Source organism: Mugil cephalus, chromosome 3 (genome assembly GCF_022458985.1).
Source record: "Mugil cephalus isolate CIBA_MC_2020 chromosome 3, CIBA_Mcephalus_1.1, whole genome shotgun sequence".
In the NCBI taxonomy this organism is placed as follows: domain Eukaryota; kingdom Metazoa; phylum Chordata; class Actinopteri; order Mugiliformes; family Mugilidae; genus Mugil; species Mugil cephalus.
The window spans coordinates 8,731,725-8,749,296 of NC_061772.1; the positions used below are offsets into that span (position 1 = coordinate 8,731,725).

General features: G+C 42.5%; 1 protein-coding gene across 1 annotated transcript; it reads right to left on the reverse strand.

Annotated features, from left to right (window-relative positions):
- Window positions 1-1,201: 1,201 nt before the first annotated feature.
- On the reverse strand, window positions 1,202-16,558 carry LOC125005594 (stereocilin). Its single transcript, XM_047581049.1, has 30 exons — window positions 16,457-16,558; window positions 15,945-16,103; window positions 14,716-15,849; window positions 14,106-14,130; window positions 13,423-14,008; window positions 12,373-13,248; window positions 12,218-12,280; window positions 11,999-12,124; window positions 11,566-11,732; window positions 11,291-11,477; window positions 10,885-11,000; window positions 10,211-10,343; window positions 9,954-10,136; window positions 9,706-9,744; window positions 9,450-9,626; window positions 9,005-9,154; window positions 7,775-7,833; window positions 7,497-7,620; window positions 6,488-6,570; window positions 6,246-6,381; window positions 5,579-5,781; window positions 4,404-4,494; window positions 4,131-4,302; window positions 3,801-3,970; window positions 3,160-3,315; window positions 2,915-3,057; window positions 2,439-2,587; window positions 2,073-2,170; window positions 1,512-1,659; window positions 1,202-1,382 (listed from the first exon to the last, which is right to left on the reverse strand). Exons 2-30 carry the CDS (start codon window positions 16,042-16,044, stop codon window positions 1,294-1,296), a joined length of 5,883 nt encoding a protein of 1,960 aa, XP_047437005.1. The 5' UTR covers window positions 16,045-16,103; window positions 16,457-16,558; the 3' UTR covers window positions 1,202-1,293.
- Window positions 16,559-17,572: the final 1,014 nt, after the last annotated feature.

Consider the following 17,572-nt stretch of genomic DNA (forward strand, 5'->3'; position numbering starts at 1 on the left):
AGTGGGGTCAACGTCTCATTGGCACAGCATTGGCACAGTAAATAACCCTGCATCTTTGCTTCAGCATTTTCCTTTAATTTACTGTGGCAACCCGCGACTGCAGGTCCTTAGATCTCATTTAAGAGTCTTAAAACCTTAAAACCTGCCCAATGACGGGGCTGTATTCAAATTCTCCTTCATCCTTTTTTTTTGATGTTTTGATGTTTGAACACATGTAGTCATTTTAAGTTACAACTTCCCTTAGTATTTCGGTGACAGATATTTGTTGTTTTCCTCTTTGAAGTAGGGTCCACCGGATGGATTAGTGAATTCTTAAACAGCTGGCCCTATAAGATAACTCATTCTGGCATTAATCATCCCTTCATGTTTGTGTCAGTTTGTATTTTGTAAAACATCCCTGAATTACAAAAGACACAACTGTATTTTTGGTGCTTAGGAATGGTTGATAGGAAAGGTGCGAATGGCACAATAAATCGGTTCCTTAATTTAGGAGTCATATTCATGAATTGGAGAGGACAGGTCCTTGAAATGATCGCTCCCGTCTTTGTTTTTTAGACATTTCCTGTTTTATTTTGAAATATGTCTTCACCTCCTCCTTATGGTTGCAGTCCCTAATTGTGAGCCCCTCCGTGTAGTACGTACCATTGGTCCACTTGTATTTAGCCTCTGTGTTCCCACTTTGCCAGTTCGTCTTTATGGTTCATGTCAGAAACGTACCAGCCCGTTCCAAATGTACTTGGTGCTTTTAATCTGTTCCTTGGGAATATTTGGATTTTGCTTTTTCAAGAAAAGACTTTCAATCCACCCCTTACGTTTTGTGTGCCATCTAGTTCCTTGGTACACTTGCAGAATCTCTGAAATGAAATCAACCCACTAGAGATGAATGTGGAGTTCACGAGGCGCCATAGCCAGACTACTGTGCCGACAGAAGCTAAAATGGGAGATTTTACCAGTCTGTTGTAGATTCTTTCTGCCATTTGTGTGATGGACTTCAGTGTGTAAAAGTGCAATAAAATATCATCTCAGGTTTGTTTGCTTAGTCAACATCCTGTAAATTCTGGAAAGCCTGTTTAACTGTCAAATGAGCGTTAATCAGCGCAGCTACACAGACTGATTTACACTCTTCCAGGCTGGTAACTCACATAAAGGTGAAACATGTGAAGGAGAGCGCGAAAGGAAATTAAAGGATCATCACAAAAAATGAACAGAACAGTTCAAAATATTTATTTGAAGTACAAATCTGATGATACCAAGGAGGAGGTCAAAGGAGCTATTAAATGTGGCTCCAGCATTTTAAATTAGTTGCCACAACAAGAGGCTCAGAGCCAGCGAGCATAAAGTGAAGCTGTCTCTGTTCAGGGCAGCTGGAGCCGAGTTTCTCCCTGTGGAAGCAGAATAAAATGTCATTTATTACGGCCATGCAAATCATATTCACCACTACGAGCATCGTGAAAAGTGAAAGACGTGATGCGAGGAAGGTTGTTAGAAGGAGGTTTTTCCTAAGGTAGCACCTCTCAGCTCCAGCAGGATGTCTCCTTCATATCGAGCTAGTCCGACGGCATGTCTCTGTTCAGTGTCCAGCTCTGCCCACTGCTCCTCAGTGACAGCCCACGCCTGCTCCGCACTCAGCCATGACAACTGAACTGCACTAAACACCACCTGTCAGGCACACAACCCGCACAAAAAAATGTGTGTTTTATTGCCAGGAATGCAAATGTAAGGTGGCAGTGTGTTTCTTTTGGCTTTACGCTCCCTTTTCACTTCCAGACCAATCCAGTTTCATTTAGAGTTCAGTGAGTAGTGAAAATGGCCTCATTCTGTTACATTTTGCGTAGTATGGCCTGAAAATGACTATTCTAGTTTTTTGCTCTATTGAATATCATAAAGCACTGGTGTTGCTAAAACCACTAACAATGAATCTGCTTTCAGTCATTATCACTTTTATAATTTACACCTGAACCGATTTATTGAACAATTTACCCAAAATTCACCATTTGTGCCACAAAGAGTATCCACAAGAGCTAAACAGTGCAGTCTGAATACACAATGATACAATGACAGAGGAAACTCACTGCCATCTTTTTTGGGGACATCAGGGAGATAGCTTTGGGAGTGATTCCCTCTATTTGGTCTTGCAGCAGAGCTGACAGCGCCATGTCCGGCAGACCCGCTGGACAAGGAGACAAACACTGCAGTCAGATAATTAATGTGTCTCATTTCAAATCACAGGAAGAGTTTAGAGAAACTTTCCTGCCTCGCGCTGAAGCCCGCGCCCTCAGGAATACATTTAATTGTACCTATCCATCCAAGAGCTGTCATTTCGTTCTACCACTGTACTCACTCTTTGAAGAAAAAAATAAAAAAAATAAAACAATGAAATGAAAAAAAGTTCATCACCAAAAAGTTGACACCTCCAGGGATGTTATGCTCCACTGTACCTGCCAATATTCCAATTTCTGTGAAAATCTCTGGTCCCCAGGCACTAACTGGACCAAAGGCCGCCGGTCTCGACAAACAGATTGTCAGCGCCTCCATCTGCTGTTCGGTGCAGGCCAGGGACGACTCCCGCAGGAACACGACGGCCATACTGCAGTTTGAGGGAGGAGATCAGGACGTTACCCCCCCGGGGATTTGCACAGTGTTTTCATGAGGTTTGTGTTGCTTCTGTTAGTTAGCATCTGTTTGCATGTTTGCCTCATATCTATTCATTTCTTTCTCATTCTGGACAGCTACAGGACACGGTATAATTTCTATCCATACATTCATAAATGACTCTGGATCAATCAATCCCTCTAAGTGGATGTCATTTGCCTGCGTTTGACATATGCCTGTAATTGCGCCCTTGGATTTATTGGATTATTTGGCAGTTTGTTTGGAGAAGTGTGAGTGGTCGTGAATCAATCGTCTCACTGACCTGAGGTTGTAAGGGCTCAGTCTTTTCATCTCTGAGGGATACAGACCACAGATCAGGTGGCCAAACGTTGCCAGATCGACGGCCGTTAACTGCTCCACTTTCAGTCTGCGTTTCCGCATCACGCTCAGAATCACAGCTCTCATCTGAAAAGTCAAACCCATTAAAACAGATTTATGGAAATAGCGTTTTTCATTTAAGGATTTATCTTTTTTTTCCCCCCTGAGAAATGAAAGAATGAAGTTCACCTTTTTTGGGCTCCAGTCTGTCATCGTGCCCAGATGTGCCAACACACCCAGATCAGTGAGGTCGGCGTCCTGCAGCTCCCTCTCTCCCATCGCAGTCACCACCGAGCCCAGTGCCAGCACCTGATCTGCCCTCATCTCTCTCACCGGACTGAAGGACTGTGTTGAAGGAAGAATCATATCATGGCTCAAGCACAGATTATATGGAAAATTATTCCAGACAGGACACAGTATCCTGGTTTTTGGTCTTTTTTTTCCCCTTTTGTCTTGAAACTCACCCCCTACAGATATTCTCAGATATTACTTGTCCGATTTCAATCACATTTTTACGTCACATTTCTAACTAGGATTGTTTTTTTTAAAAGATTTTAAGACATGCCTGATGAGGAACATCTCTTAGCCGAGACAGAAATGCTACACTACAAGCCAGGCAGTGCAGAACTCGGAACATATTGTTCCTGACTGATCCAAATAGTCTCTACATAATTCATGGCAGAGAACAAGTTGTATTTCTACGAGTGTGGAAGGGAATAACATGTTCAGATGTCTTGAGGGCAAAAAAAATAAATAAATAAACAAACAAAATAAATAAATAAATCATGAGCTGAGACACTGTGGTGTTTTGCAGACGGACTTTTACTGACCTGCCTCAGTTTCAGCCACAGTGCTCGCCGCTGTTCGGAGCTCAGTGAAAAGTCCTGGCCAAAAACTTCTACACACTGTTTCAGCTCCTCCTGGGACATGCGGCTGAGCTGAATGGGTGTCCACGCTGCAGGAAACGTCCCTCTAATGTCTGCACAACTTGGGACTGGCACTGCTCAGAAACACAGGTGGAATCAGTGAAATGACACAACCAATCGAAATATCCAGAAAGAACTGATGCAAGTCCCGTTTGCATTAAAGCAATATCTGCTGGATAACAGAACTATTTTTCTCCTAAAATGCATTAGATGCTTAAAGAATATTTACTGAACCTTTTGCCCTCCTGCTGCGGGCTTTGACAATCCCTCGAAGGAGACTCTGAATCCGTCGACTCTGGCGATGCTGGTCCACACACTGAGTACTGCAGACGGCTCCAACCACACTGTCCTCCCAGCGCCTTTGAGCCACCAGGACCTGCTCCACCAAGTCTTTACTCAGCACTTTCTGTACAACATAAACACAGATTATATCATGCTGGTCATGATGTGTCTTAGAAAACCAGTAAAATGAATTATTCGGATGGATAGATAGTTTGCCGTGCTTACCAGTGGAATGGAGTTAATTTGCTTTGTTGACAGAACAAACACCAGTCGGCCCAAGTGTTCAACATCCCCAACTTGCCATGTGGATGGCTCACTGGCAGACAAACACACATATGTAATCCATTTCCTACTGCAACCTCAGTTCTGGGAATTTCTTATCAGGCATGCATATTAGACGACTCACAATCTGTGATGTGGGAGATGTTTTGCTCTCAACACTTCTTAATTCATAGGTCAGTATAAGTTGTTTACGAAAATTCATCTTTGCTAACACTCTGGTTGTAGGTATTGCAATAAGTCATGCGGTCCACCTCTTTGTTCTAGACAGAAATATCTTAACTGTCAGATGAACTACCATGAGATTGTACACATTCATGATTGTCATAGGATAATTCCCAGTCATCCTGTTGCTCAGTGCACACATGACTGTTTAATGGATTGACATGAAAAATATTCCATTCATGTCCTCTTTGGGAAGAACTATTTCTAACTTTTCATTTTTAGGTTGAAATTTTAATTTGTTCAGAACTTGTTTTTATAATGAAATACCTGCAGAACTAGTTACATTTCCAGCATTAGACAAACATCAGGCCTCTGACATTTCATTTTGTGTTTGCAAATTAGCCAATAGTTGTTTTCAGAAACCAAAATTGAAATTTTAATATTGTATCAGAATGTTTTTATATAATACTCAAACTATATTAATTTAATATAGACAAATACTTGACATATTCATTTTGTTTAATTAGCCATATATTTTTAGAAACAAAATATAAATGTATAATATATATATATATATATATATATTATACAAATATACTAGCATTTAGCTGAAAGCAGTACTGTTGCAAATTACAGACAAACAGAAAAGCTTCAGGTTCTTTTGGGAAATCAGTTCATTCAGTTTAAATCACTATCTGGGATTTAAAAGCCTTGATCCAATTTCATTATCAACATTTATTATCAAAAATAAGCTATTACAGACTGAAACATCATATAAATTAGTTTTTAATTTTGGTAAGTCGTATCTTTGGCTGTTGTAGTTTGTATGCATGTATGTCAGATTTTTAAATATTGTTGGACATTAATCTCATATTTAAGATAAATAAAACGCAGCTCGTCTGAGACCAGGATCTTTTTTTCTTATTATTATTATTTTTGCAGATGTGCTGCTTTACCCGAGCAGGTCTTTTTGAGTGAGCAAGTTGCCAATATCTCTCAGAGCCTCTTTAGGAAGGCAGAAATTTTTCATCTCCTCCAGCCGCAGAGCCAGCGCTCCTCTGTCCACCAGAGCCAGACTGTCTCGGTCCAAGAAAGGCAGTAAAGGCCCAAGCGCATCCAGAATTACGCCATCAATCTGCTCCTCAGCCAGAGAGGAGCCCTGTTGAGAACCACGTGCAGTACAGAGAGTGGGTTTGAGAAACACAATTTCACACTGATACGATTTCACTCGTGCGAAAACCTGTTGAGAGGGTGAAAGGGGTTATGTTCTTTTCCTCCACTTGTTTCCCTCTATATCTGGTTACTCGGGAATCCTGGATTAGCATGTACTTTGTTCTTTCTGCCCCATTAAGTGTTAAAACGAATCAAATCATGACTCACCATCCCTGACGCAAACCCCTGATTAACCAGAAATAGCATCTCTGAGTTCCAGTTAGCTCTCAATTGTCATGGCTGGCTGTTTATCATTTTAATTACCCTGAAGTTAACGTAGGAGCTCTATTTCAACTTAATGATGTCCATAAATTACAGAAGCAGCTGCTTTCGGATCGCACTTTTCCGCTCAAAACATACTGTAGCATGTGTATAAATGCAGTATTCTTAGAATTCCTTTTAGTGTTTTACCAGCTCAGTGACAGCCTTCTCAGCTAAATTTGTCTGTTTATAATGAGGCAGTGTGAGGAAATCTGCAAAATGAGCCTGAATGTGGTTGAGAATGGTTCTGAAGGATGCATTAGAGAGATCCTCTATCATCGTCACTCTGAAAAAGAACAGAGAAGAGGTGTAAACGTAGCAATCATTGGATAAACCGTGAAATATTTTGAATAGAATAGAATAGAATGCGATTTTTATGTGGTGATATTTACGGTAAAGTTGCAGCAAACCCAGAACTTAAAGAACTGATGTTGAGTCCAGGTTGTCTCCTTAATTCCTCCACCATACACTTTCGCTGGTGACACAGTCAAAACATATGGGAGATGGTTAGGTTTAAACCTAAATTTTCACTTACAATAGAATTGAATAGACCCCTTCGTGGTTTGTAAACAATGTGATGTATTTGAGGGGCAGGGCTTAACTGGAAGCATAAGATCTAAAAAACTATGGCTTGAAAACAGCAGTTAGCATATTTTAAGAGGAATGGCAGGAATGGATGAAGAAAACGCTTTTTTTTTTTACCGAATATACTAATACACTCACTCCCCAAGACCGTGAGTGTTATTTTAAAAAGTTGACTCTGACTCATGGGATGACATTCACCAACCCCTACAGTCTTACTTGCTGGATGGACGATTTGACCAAAATCAGGCACAAACGGGACTAAGTCTGGTCTGTATTTATCAAGTGAAGCCTCTCCCACAAAGATATTACAAGAAGGAAGCGGAACCACTGTGGAGGTTAACGTACTAAATGCAACTTCTGCTTGGACACTCCTGAAACACAGAATTAACGTTGCTCGCGGTTAGCATTAACATTAACGTGTAACAAGAATCCCCCAAATAATGATTATCTCACTCCAGTCCTTTCTTTTCATCACCAAAGCCAAACCAAAGTTGTCTACACCTGGCAGTGGCTGGTGTGTGATAAAACTTCAAGCTAGTGTTTTTGATTTTACGGATTTAGCAGCCAAAAATACAGCAAGATGACATTTTCATGGTTGAAAGTCACAGTGTTAGCATCAAGCTTCCGTCTGTTTGCCTCCAGCTAACATCATGACGACTTCACAGTGACATTGGCCATGAAGGGGTCTATAGAATAGAATAGAATAGAATAGAATAGAATAGAATAGAATAGAATAGAAAATACTTTTTTCATGTATTAGGGGGAAATTCCACTTGTTATGGAAATAATTTTTGGCTAAGATGAAGAGTTCCTCACCAGAGCGGGCCTTGTGGCTCCAGGCAGCTCACTAACAAACTGAAGCAACTCTTCAAAATCTGTATCATTTGTCCAAAGCCTCAAAACATCACAACTCATTCCACCAGCGATACGATGTAGAGCGCTGAGAGTTAAACAGAGACATTATTTAGGCTGTTTATTCAGGGAGTACCTGACCTGAAAATTAAAGCATTAGTTTGTATTTTACTTCAGTTTTCAGGCAAAATGATTTATTGATTAAAAGCATGCGCATGAATGTACAATAGGTCCAACCTCACCTTACTGACTTGCTGGTAATGTTTTCAACTTCACAAATCTTACTGAACAAAAACTGCGTCTGTACAGAAAGGAAAAGCTTCAGTAAGGATTTTGAATGTCATTTACCTTAGAATTAAAACTCAAATAATATATTTTAAGGGACCAACCATACAAGTATAATTTCCATATTTCTCCTATCAAGTTGATTTTTATACTGGCATCATGCATTTTTAAGATCATTTTTTAGTAGTACATTTCTGCTGCTCATGGTGGGAAATAGAGCACTGCACACATGCATTTCACAGACACAGACCAAACCATTGTAAACAAACTGAATGTATTGTTCTATTTTGTAAATGTGGTTAAAAAAAAAGACATTTGTTGCAATGATATTTTAGCATGTTCTCTACAACTGAGCAAGAAAAACTACAGTTTATACTACTGTTCAGACAGTGTCCTGGATTAAAAGAGTACCCATATACTGTAGTGTAACATGATCTTTTCATGATGATATTAAATCAGTGCATTAATCGAACAAAATCAGCTTTATTTGCCATCTATATATGAAGACAAATACAAGGAAGATCTTTATTGGATTTTAACCAAGTGAGTGGGAGCCGTGGCCAGCCATGCAGGGTGTCCGGGGAGGGTTTTAGGGGTTTTGCTTAGTACCTCAGCCAAAGACATAGAGGGAACTGAAACTCGCATAACGCAGTCAAAGCTATTTGTTGTTTTCACCACTGGGTCACAGCCAAATATACATTAGATATGCTCTTGATGTCTTGTACCCTGTGTACTGTTTGTCTAATTTATATTGAACACTGAAACTACTTACAAACAATAGAATATTTAGGGCTTAAAATTCAGTGTCACAGTCCAGAAGACAGAAAGTGTAAAGGGCACTCTTTATGAATTTGACTTTGGTCTTGTTAGAGTGAAAACAGGTGGTGAGAGCAGGCTAATACAGTCCCGGGCTGTGACAAAAATCCCTTTAAGGAAGCCATTATTAATTTATGCTACACTCCTCCACACCATTGTACTACATCCAAACTAATTAGCTTGATGGCAGCTGATGTGAATTGAGTATTAATATCCTGAAAGGCTCATCTGAAGCATAGCCAATGAGCCGAAGATTAATAGGAGCGAAAACCTAAGCCGGTAACAGTTTCTTATTTAGTAAAACTACCTTTTGTTGTTGCATCAATGAAAAGTTTTACGGAACAGAAAACCAGATCAAAGTAAATGTGTACCTGCTGTGGCGACCAGTGAATGTCTCTGTACATGCTGATGCCTCTCACAATGGTTTCTCCATCCATGGCCTGTATCAGCTTCCTCAGAGGGACAAATGGTAAAAGACAGTTTACCTGCTGAGTGATGTTCCTCAAGTCTCTACGTAGAGCCTGTTGATATGTAATCAAAACACTTTCAGACTCAGAAAGAGTTAAAAGCTTCTTAAGAAACAAAAAGTGGTGATTTGTGGAGCTGCTTAGATATTACTGTATTTTTGTTACGTATAGGTTATTTTATTATTTCTTATTATTATTAGCAGCAACAGTAATGTTAAGACTTATGAGCCGCCAAACACAATATCCAATATGTCATCTACACGTGACACAACACAAGAGCCAATGAAACTACAAGAAATAAGATCAGAAAAGTGAGAAGTGATACACTTAAGAAACAATGCACCGTCACCTCCTGCATTGCATTGTATAGCATGGCTCTGTGGCCAGGTTCAAGCTCAGTTAGCAGCACTCTCCAGCACTGGCAGTAGGCCGCTTCACTGATCTCAGTCCACTGGAGGTCTGCAAACACAGCGGGGGAGAGGCCAGAGAGTAACGGCTTCAGCCTGCACAGTTCTTCCATGGTGAGCTGGCAGGAAAAGAGAAACATGAGCGTGAGAGTGCACTGGCTGGACTTAAGCAAAAATATTTTTAACTTGTTTACTTACGTTGGTGTCCTTTGAAATCTTGGATAGTAGCTGAAATGCCTGAGGAGAGTTTGAAAAAAAAAATAACCGTACGAGAGCATACATTTGAAGACACTCCACAAAGGCCACATGTTTCATCAATGCAGATCCTCCGCTTTATTTAGAAATATTTCAGCCAATGTTAGTTTTCTTTCTTGTGAAGAGGGGGATTGCATAACAGCTCCATGTAGCATCTTAGAGAAAGTGAGTAATAGGAAAACACTGCTGACCTGTGCTGGAGGGTACCTAGGTAAACCTGGCTGTGACAGGACTTCCAGGAGTTGCTGTGTGGGGACAGACAGCAGGAAGGAGGCTCCTAACTGGGGCAGGAGACCACTGAGAGCAGACAGCTCAGGAGAAGCCATGCTGCTGACATTCATGGTCTGAACTGCTGGTATCAACCAAGACGACAACTGCCCATGAAGTTAAACAGAGAGTTAGTGAAACTGTAATTCAGGATGATAGTGCTTTTTTCTGTGTCCCTTACCCTGCCGCCAGCACTGATGAATCCTTTGGACATGCACTGGGACAGATGCTGCCAGAGAGCCGATGACACAGCTGGGTCATGGAGATATGGATCCAGGTCTGCTGGATCCAGGTAGCATGTGAGGACTCCTAATCTGCAAACACATTATTTTTCACCTTTGTGATTATTCCATAAAATAATAGCTTTTCATACATCGTTTCCATAGAAAGAGCGTAATATATGAATTAATGTGAATATTTTAGAGCAAATATACACAATGATACACATGTGTAGTATAAGGAGGGATTATATGTGCCTGTCATACCTGGTATAGTGCCATAAAGCAATATCTAAACACAACTCTGGTCTGTTACTCTTAACCAATATGTATAGGCTATGAATATATCCTTGAAAGTTTCTGTTCAGTCCTGCAACTAGACTTTCTCTGCATAAACAAGTGCAAAACACTCAAGAAAAGAAAACAACTCGGTAAATATCTTATAAGCAATGAAACGATTCAACATTTTCACTATATCTCAAGGATGTACTCTGTGCAGTCTGCTGAGTAACAACCTGATGACCTTTAATCATCATGAAGTGCTGTAAAGTGACCTCTGACGGTCCAGACAGTCCGTACTTCTCAGGGATTTCACACTGTGACAAAAATGGATAACCGTAAATTCTCTAGGTCTCACCTCAGAACGTCATCGCTGGTCAGATTTTTCTTCTTATTGAAGAGCGTCCGAAGCACATGGCGCCCCCTTATACCATCCAGACTGCTGTTTCCTAGCAACTCCACCAAAGGAGCGAGCTAACGGAGACAGAAGATTTAAGGTTGAAACGAGCTAAAACAAAAGTCACTAGTGACAAACTAAAGCTGCAGTGTAACAGAAGGTGCCATGGTAAGGCTGGAGTTTGATGGCCTGATTTTAACTGACTTCAAGTTTGTGCTGTGAACATCATTTTATGTTATTATTGTGCAGAGGCATATGTTCCATCCTCTCATTTATTTAGTCTTTCCTCTCAATTTAAACCACATCTGAGATCTGTGACAGAGATGAAGCAGTTATGGGAAGAGCTGTAAATCAGTGTAAATCAAACCTGTTGCGATGTCAGCTGCTGAAAATGACTGATTGGGAGGTAAGGCAGAAGAGGGAGGATGGAACTGAGAAAGTACGGTGGCCATGTGGGGACATCACCCACCACACTTGACTGCAGGAGTCTTTTTACAAAGGCCTTTTTCTGGGGCGATTTCATCCCAGAGCTGTGGTCACGAATGGCTGTCAACCTGCAGAGGAGCAGTGCAGAAACCGTTAGCATCAGAGGAGAGAGGAATTTTGCATTAAACATGATCATTTGTTGGGTACGTGACTCACACACTGTCATTGACAATCAGGGAAGCTGGGAAGCTCATTATGTCAGAGACAGACATGAAGGGAATGAACTGAGAAAGGTCTACAAACAGCTCTGGGGTCACTCGGGGGAACTTATGGATGAAAGCAGCTGTCATTGTTTCCATGGCCTGCAACTCTTTTTGAGAGGCCTGCCAGAGAAAACAAAACAACAGGACATGAATGGATGTGTGTTCTACTTGGCCCTCTTTAACTATGCATGGGCCGTGACATGCATACAAAAAAATTTGATACAACACAATGCCGTATAGTAAACACCAATCAGAAATACATCACAGAAAGCACAACACAATCCCCCGATCCCTTTGTGATATATTACCCTGTCAGAAGCTTCATTAAAAAGAGTGTCACAAATATAAAGCAAATGCGGTGTTTTGAAAGAAGCTGATGAACAAACCTGGCTGGTTTCAACCTGAAGCTGGTCCCAACTTTGATGCATATGAGAGATAAATCTCTTCACTGCATCTTTTTCAGCAGACATCACAAGAGTACGAATGCTGTCTCTTGGCATCTGGAGGTACTCCTGGTGAGATAAAGTGAATCACTTTAATCTAATGTTCAGCGAGCGAATCTGTTGTGAAATGTTAAACGTGAGCATGGCTGCACAGGCCATTACCTGCAGCAGAACCCTGAGAGCAGATGAGTTGTCATCCTGCTGGATGAGGTCCCACAGGACAGGCTGGTGTATCAGCAGAAACAAATTATTCACTCATTGTGTGTGCAAGAGAGAGACATATTGCATGTGCGTACCACTTTACTACTGTATCTTACACTAAAGCAGCTCAGCAAGTCTTCCTTTAGAGTTGTATTCTCCTCTCTGCGCAGGAAGACTCCCACAGTGTGAAGGACACTGGTGGAGGCCTCTGGCTGCAATGAGGCCCAGGATGTGTTGTCAAGGAGACTGGAGAGAAGGATGGCCTGACCCAGGCCTTGTCTCGCCTCTCTTTCTCCTTCATCCAAGCCTGAAGAGAGACCCACCATGAAGTCCAAGACTCGCAACACATACCCCAGCGCCACTAAAAACCATTCACGGTCTCCTCCCTCAACCTCACACACACTCAGCTTATGCAGGACATCCACCAGCAGAGGAGCTGGGTCCACACACAACTGGGATGTGTCAAACTCATATGGTGCTGGGAGCATGTCAAAAAACCTCTGCAGGAAGCATTTCCTACTTTCCTGCTCTGCCTGCAGATCAGCACAGACATCCTCTAACAGCGGCTTCAGTTTTAACAGCTGGTGGTAGAGTGTGGCATTTAGACAAATGTACTCTCTCAGTCCATGTGTGTGTCCACAGAGCTCCAGGAGGGTGGAGTTGGTGAAATGATGCACAGTCCAATTCCTGTAGTGACAAGTGTCACCATGGGAGTAGTTTTGTATCTTGGAGCAGTATGCTGCAGCCCAGCTGCCCTCTTGCAAAGGCTGTTGTGAGTCAGGGGAGTCTCTGCCACACAGAGCTGACATCAAGACTGAGTTGTTGGGCAGAAAGCAGTCTCTGAAAGCCTGGGCACTGAGTGACCTGCTACCTAACTGAGTCAGACACTCGTCATTCAGTCCTGGACTCTCGATCGACTCGACTGAAAGCTGCACACAGAGGTCATCTATATTTGTGTGGTTGAAAAAATTATAGTCTTTTGTCAATGCCGCCTGCAAATTATAAGAGAGAAAACAGTAACCATGTGTTCAATGGGAATTGTGTTCAACAAACAAATAGCAATGTATAGAATTCTTTTAAATACAGCATTTAGCGTCTTCAGTGTTGCTAGCTATACCAGCGTCATAGAAAGCACTCAAATGACCGTCCAAAAAGGAATCTATTACCTGATGTGCTCTCTGCAACCAGAAAGAGGAGTTGGCACACACAGTGTTGTTGAATTCATGAGCAAAGAACTCACTACAGACGTGAACCCAAAGGTAGTCCTCCTCAGCAGCAGACAGGTACCACGCTGCATCAGAGCATGTAGCATGTAGGTCGAGCCCCATCTGAGCCATTTCGGGATTAACTGACCCATTCTCCCCTTCAAACAGTTTGCAATACAGGAAAACAGTGAAGTTGGATACGCCAGTCAAGCCTGGAATGGACTCATTACACGCTGCCTCCAGGATTTCTGTAGAGGTGATGTACTCCATCTCTTTTGGTTGGTTGTTGCTCTCTGCTATAAAGCCTGTTTGTAAGCGGGTCAACTGGGAATTGTGAGATGCTGTAGAAAGTTCAAGCAGGCGTTTTTGTTTAGAGATTCTTTGTGAAGAGGGGGCTGTTTTTGGAGATGACCGGAGTGGTGTCTGTTTTGATCTTAGCTCGTCTCCTTCAGTTGAGGGGCAGGACAGGAATGGCAGTGAGTTTGGGAGGCCCTGGGAGCTAACGCCCAAAGCTTGAGTGTTCCACATCACATTATGTCTTATTCCCCTATGAAATGACAACAGTGGTTGAAATGTGAATCTGTAAATCCAGTTAATTAGAGCTGAATATGTAAATGCTGTAATATAGTCCTAAAATGTCTTACCATAAGATCAGCTGTCTCAGGTCGCCTTCAAAAAGATCATTGAAAAGCAAATATTATTCAGAAATCAAAATGAATGAGTGATGGAAAAAAGCACATGATGGGTCCTGCACTATACAACTATGGCTGATGTAACAGTGTAGCTCAGTTAACAATGCCCAAGATATAATGTTACTGACATCAATGAGAGGATAAAGAGATTAGCTGGACTAACAACAGATGCTTTCACTGGCCAGGGTGATTAGAAAGATTTTAAAGCAGAGTCTTCCACTGTCACGTTCTCTCCTGGATCCTCCGGGTGAAACAGAGGCCACATTTATGAGATTTTCTGTTTTTCAAATATGATCCAAACCAAATTCTTAGTACATCCCATATCATTCTCTGAAGCAAACATGCACTCACACAGGCATCTGTCATGTGAACTATAATTGGTGGTGGCTCTTTACTCATTATTTCATCGGTTTATAATCAGATTGTCCGTATTCCTGCTGACTGATGCTTTTTTTTTTTCTTGGAGATGACTTTTAAATGACCTTTCTGTCTAATGATAAAAAGTTTATGTTTCTAATGATTGTTCAGACAACATAGGGACCAGTCTTTTCTTTATACTCACCGACTGAGCACCGGCCCTGAGTGTTGGGCTGTGGAACGTCCACCAGGCTGCTCACATCATCAAGCAGCGCCGTGGTAACTCGTGACACTTTCTCCCTCAAGTTACCATAGACTGAACTCCCCACTCTGTGCAGAAGACCCCTCCTCAGCCCATCCAAACTCTGGACAAGAGCTAAATTTTTCTGTGGCAAATGGCCTCCTCGCTCTCCTCCACTTGACCGCGTTAAAGCCTGGAGCAGTAAACTTTGCATGGAGTCTTGCTCAGCCTCCGTGGCCGTCATATCCTCCATGGATGCATTGCCAGACAACCCATCCTGCCACCTGGCCTCAGGGGGCAAGCTAAAGGGTTTTAAACGTCCGAATGTGCTCGAGCTCTTACTGTGCTCAGATGCTTCCCCTGCAGGGTGTAAACTGACCACAGGCTTCCAGTTGTGTGTTTCTAAGAACTGCAGCAGCTGCTGAAGCCAGCTAACGCTGAAGGCGCAGTCATTACGACCCTTGAGAGCACAGATAAACCCTTGCAGGCCTGCGCTGGCCTGTCCATACGTTCCACTGACCAGAGCCTGAAGCGTAGCTTCCAGCACGGCGCTCACTGTCCTCCAGTTCTGAGATAAGAAAGTCAACATGGGCTTGTGGGGCTGACGCTCTGACAGACTGATAAGACTCTGCAGAAGCCCCAAGAACCAGTCCCAGTGCGGGCTGCCCCTCAGGGACAAAAACCAGTCCTGTACTCTGATACTGGGCCGAGGCGGCACCCGGCCGTTCCACTGGTTCAGTGCAACATTCCCTTCAGACTGGAGGAAGAAATGCAGCACTTTCTCCCACAGCTGCTCCTCATCTGGCTCTGCCGGGACATCCTCCAGCTCGGCACCCATCTCTTGGAGGTACAAAGAGATGTTGTAGAGGAAACCAGACAGACGGTGTCTGTCAATTGGCTTTTTTAATGACGGCAGGCTCTTGCTGGGAAGTAGACCGAGAGTTTTTAAGCTCCCCATGATATTCCTCACCCAAGTGGGCACAGACTGGTCATTGTTTGTTTCTGGAGGTGCTCTCTGTTCATTTAAAGGGATTCCTTTACTCCATTTCGAAAGGATCTCCTTCAAAATAGCGTTCCTCTGGTCCTCTTTACCACCTCCTAAATGAGTGCCATTAGAAACATCTTGAATCAGCATTGTGTGATAAATAAGCCATGACAAACGTACGAGTGGTGTGTTTTGGTGGAGCACTCACCTGTCTGCTCAGGGGTTGCTTGTCCTAGTAAAACAGCACAAACTATGATGCTTGTGAATTTAAGAGTGCCCATCCGTGACCCTTTCTCTGCCATCATCATTGTCGTCTCATGCCAGCGAGAAAAATTAATGTCACATCTTTCTCTCTGGTCCCTTTTTCCTGTTGATTTCACAATAACCTTAAAAGTGATGTGATGGACTCCAGGAGTAAAGTATCTTAGTGGAGAGGGAGCATTAAAACTTAATGACTGGCTACCACTTCACATTACCACTTTCTCTGGATGGTTACTAAAACACGTATCAGTAATGTAATTAAGTTTTACAACATAGAGAGACTGAACAATTAAAGGTGGATCCAAATGTGATGACCAAGAGAGTCCATGAAAACTCATGAATGTAAGGTTAAATATAAGATAATGGTTTTTAAAGTGATCATGTTTGCAGGAAGATATATCAACTAAACTTAAAACACTCCCAATGATGAAATAAGAAAGAAACTGTTTCAAGACTCACCACAGGTTACAATCCATTCGTGCCTTTAAATGTCCTCCGAAGTCTTCAGCATCTCCCTAAGCCTGGCGGTTTCGACACATTCTGCACTGACCTCTTTCTAAGTAGCCCTCTCCATTTCACCATCACTCTGACTTTCTCTACCTTTCACTCTCCTTCTGCTCCCCTCCCACCAGCGTCCTCTATCGCTCTGTTATTTTAACTGTCTGGAGCTCTTGCTTATTGTCTCGGGGCTTTAGGTTGGCTTCATATTTCATCCGTGTATATTTGTCGGTGTAAATGATAATTGGCAAGGTGGTGTGGTTAAACTTGGTTATACACATAAAAACACCATTCAGGTTTGCAGTACAATATTTTAGCTGTTCTCAGTTTAGTGTTTTGGACCCTGAGGCTGCAGGAAGGTCATAGCACTCAGCTAGGTGCTCAAACAAGGTGAAAATCTGGATCATGTTAATCACACCCAGGATGTCTATCTATGTCTCCCCCCCTGACTAATTCTCTATTGAGCAGGGACTCATCTTGTAACAGGGTGTAGTCTTACCAACTGAGCCGTACCAGCAGGACTGAGCGGGCTGTCACTGTTTGGACACATTTATCCCTCGGTCAGGTAGACATACAATTGAGCCCTGTGCAAGGGCACAGCAGCAGGCTCCCTGGAGTCAGACCACTGTCTGCAGGCCCTGAAATCCTAGAGGGCTGAGTGAAAGGACCACCTCCTGCCTCCACCTCTTTTAGCTGTATGATACTGTGGCCTGCACGGGGACAATAACTTCCTCCTGTATTATTGATGCTGCGGGGAACAGCGATCACTCAGTGCGGCAGGGCTCGATTCACCACGGGAATAGTCAATGAGAAACTGGATCCGCCCCATACGTTCCTCCCCTCTCTGCTGGAAACTCACTTATGACGGTGGGGAAATCAGCTGGTGAAACTAGCTGTTGAGATTGGAACACTTGGTTAGAGTCCAACTTTGAGCCTCATTAACCAAGCTGGGTGTGTTTCAGCAGTAAACAACACATTTGTGTGAGTCATTTTGTTTTGTGGTCTTCTCTTTTGATATTATTCGTGTCAGATAATGTTTAAAATGTAGGGTCAACGGAGGCATGAAATTGAAAAGTT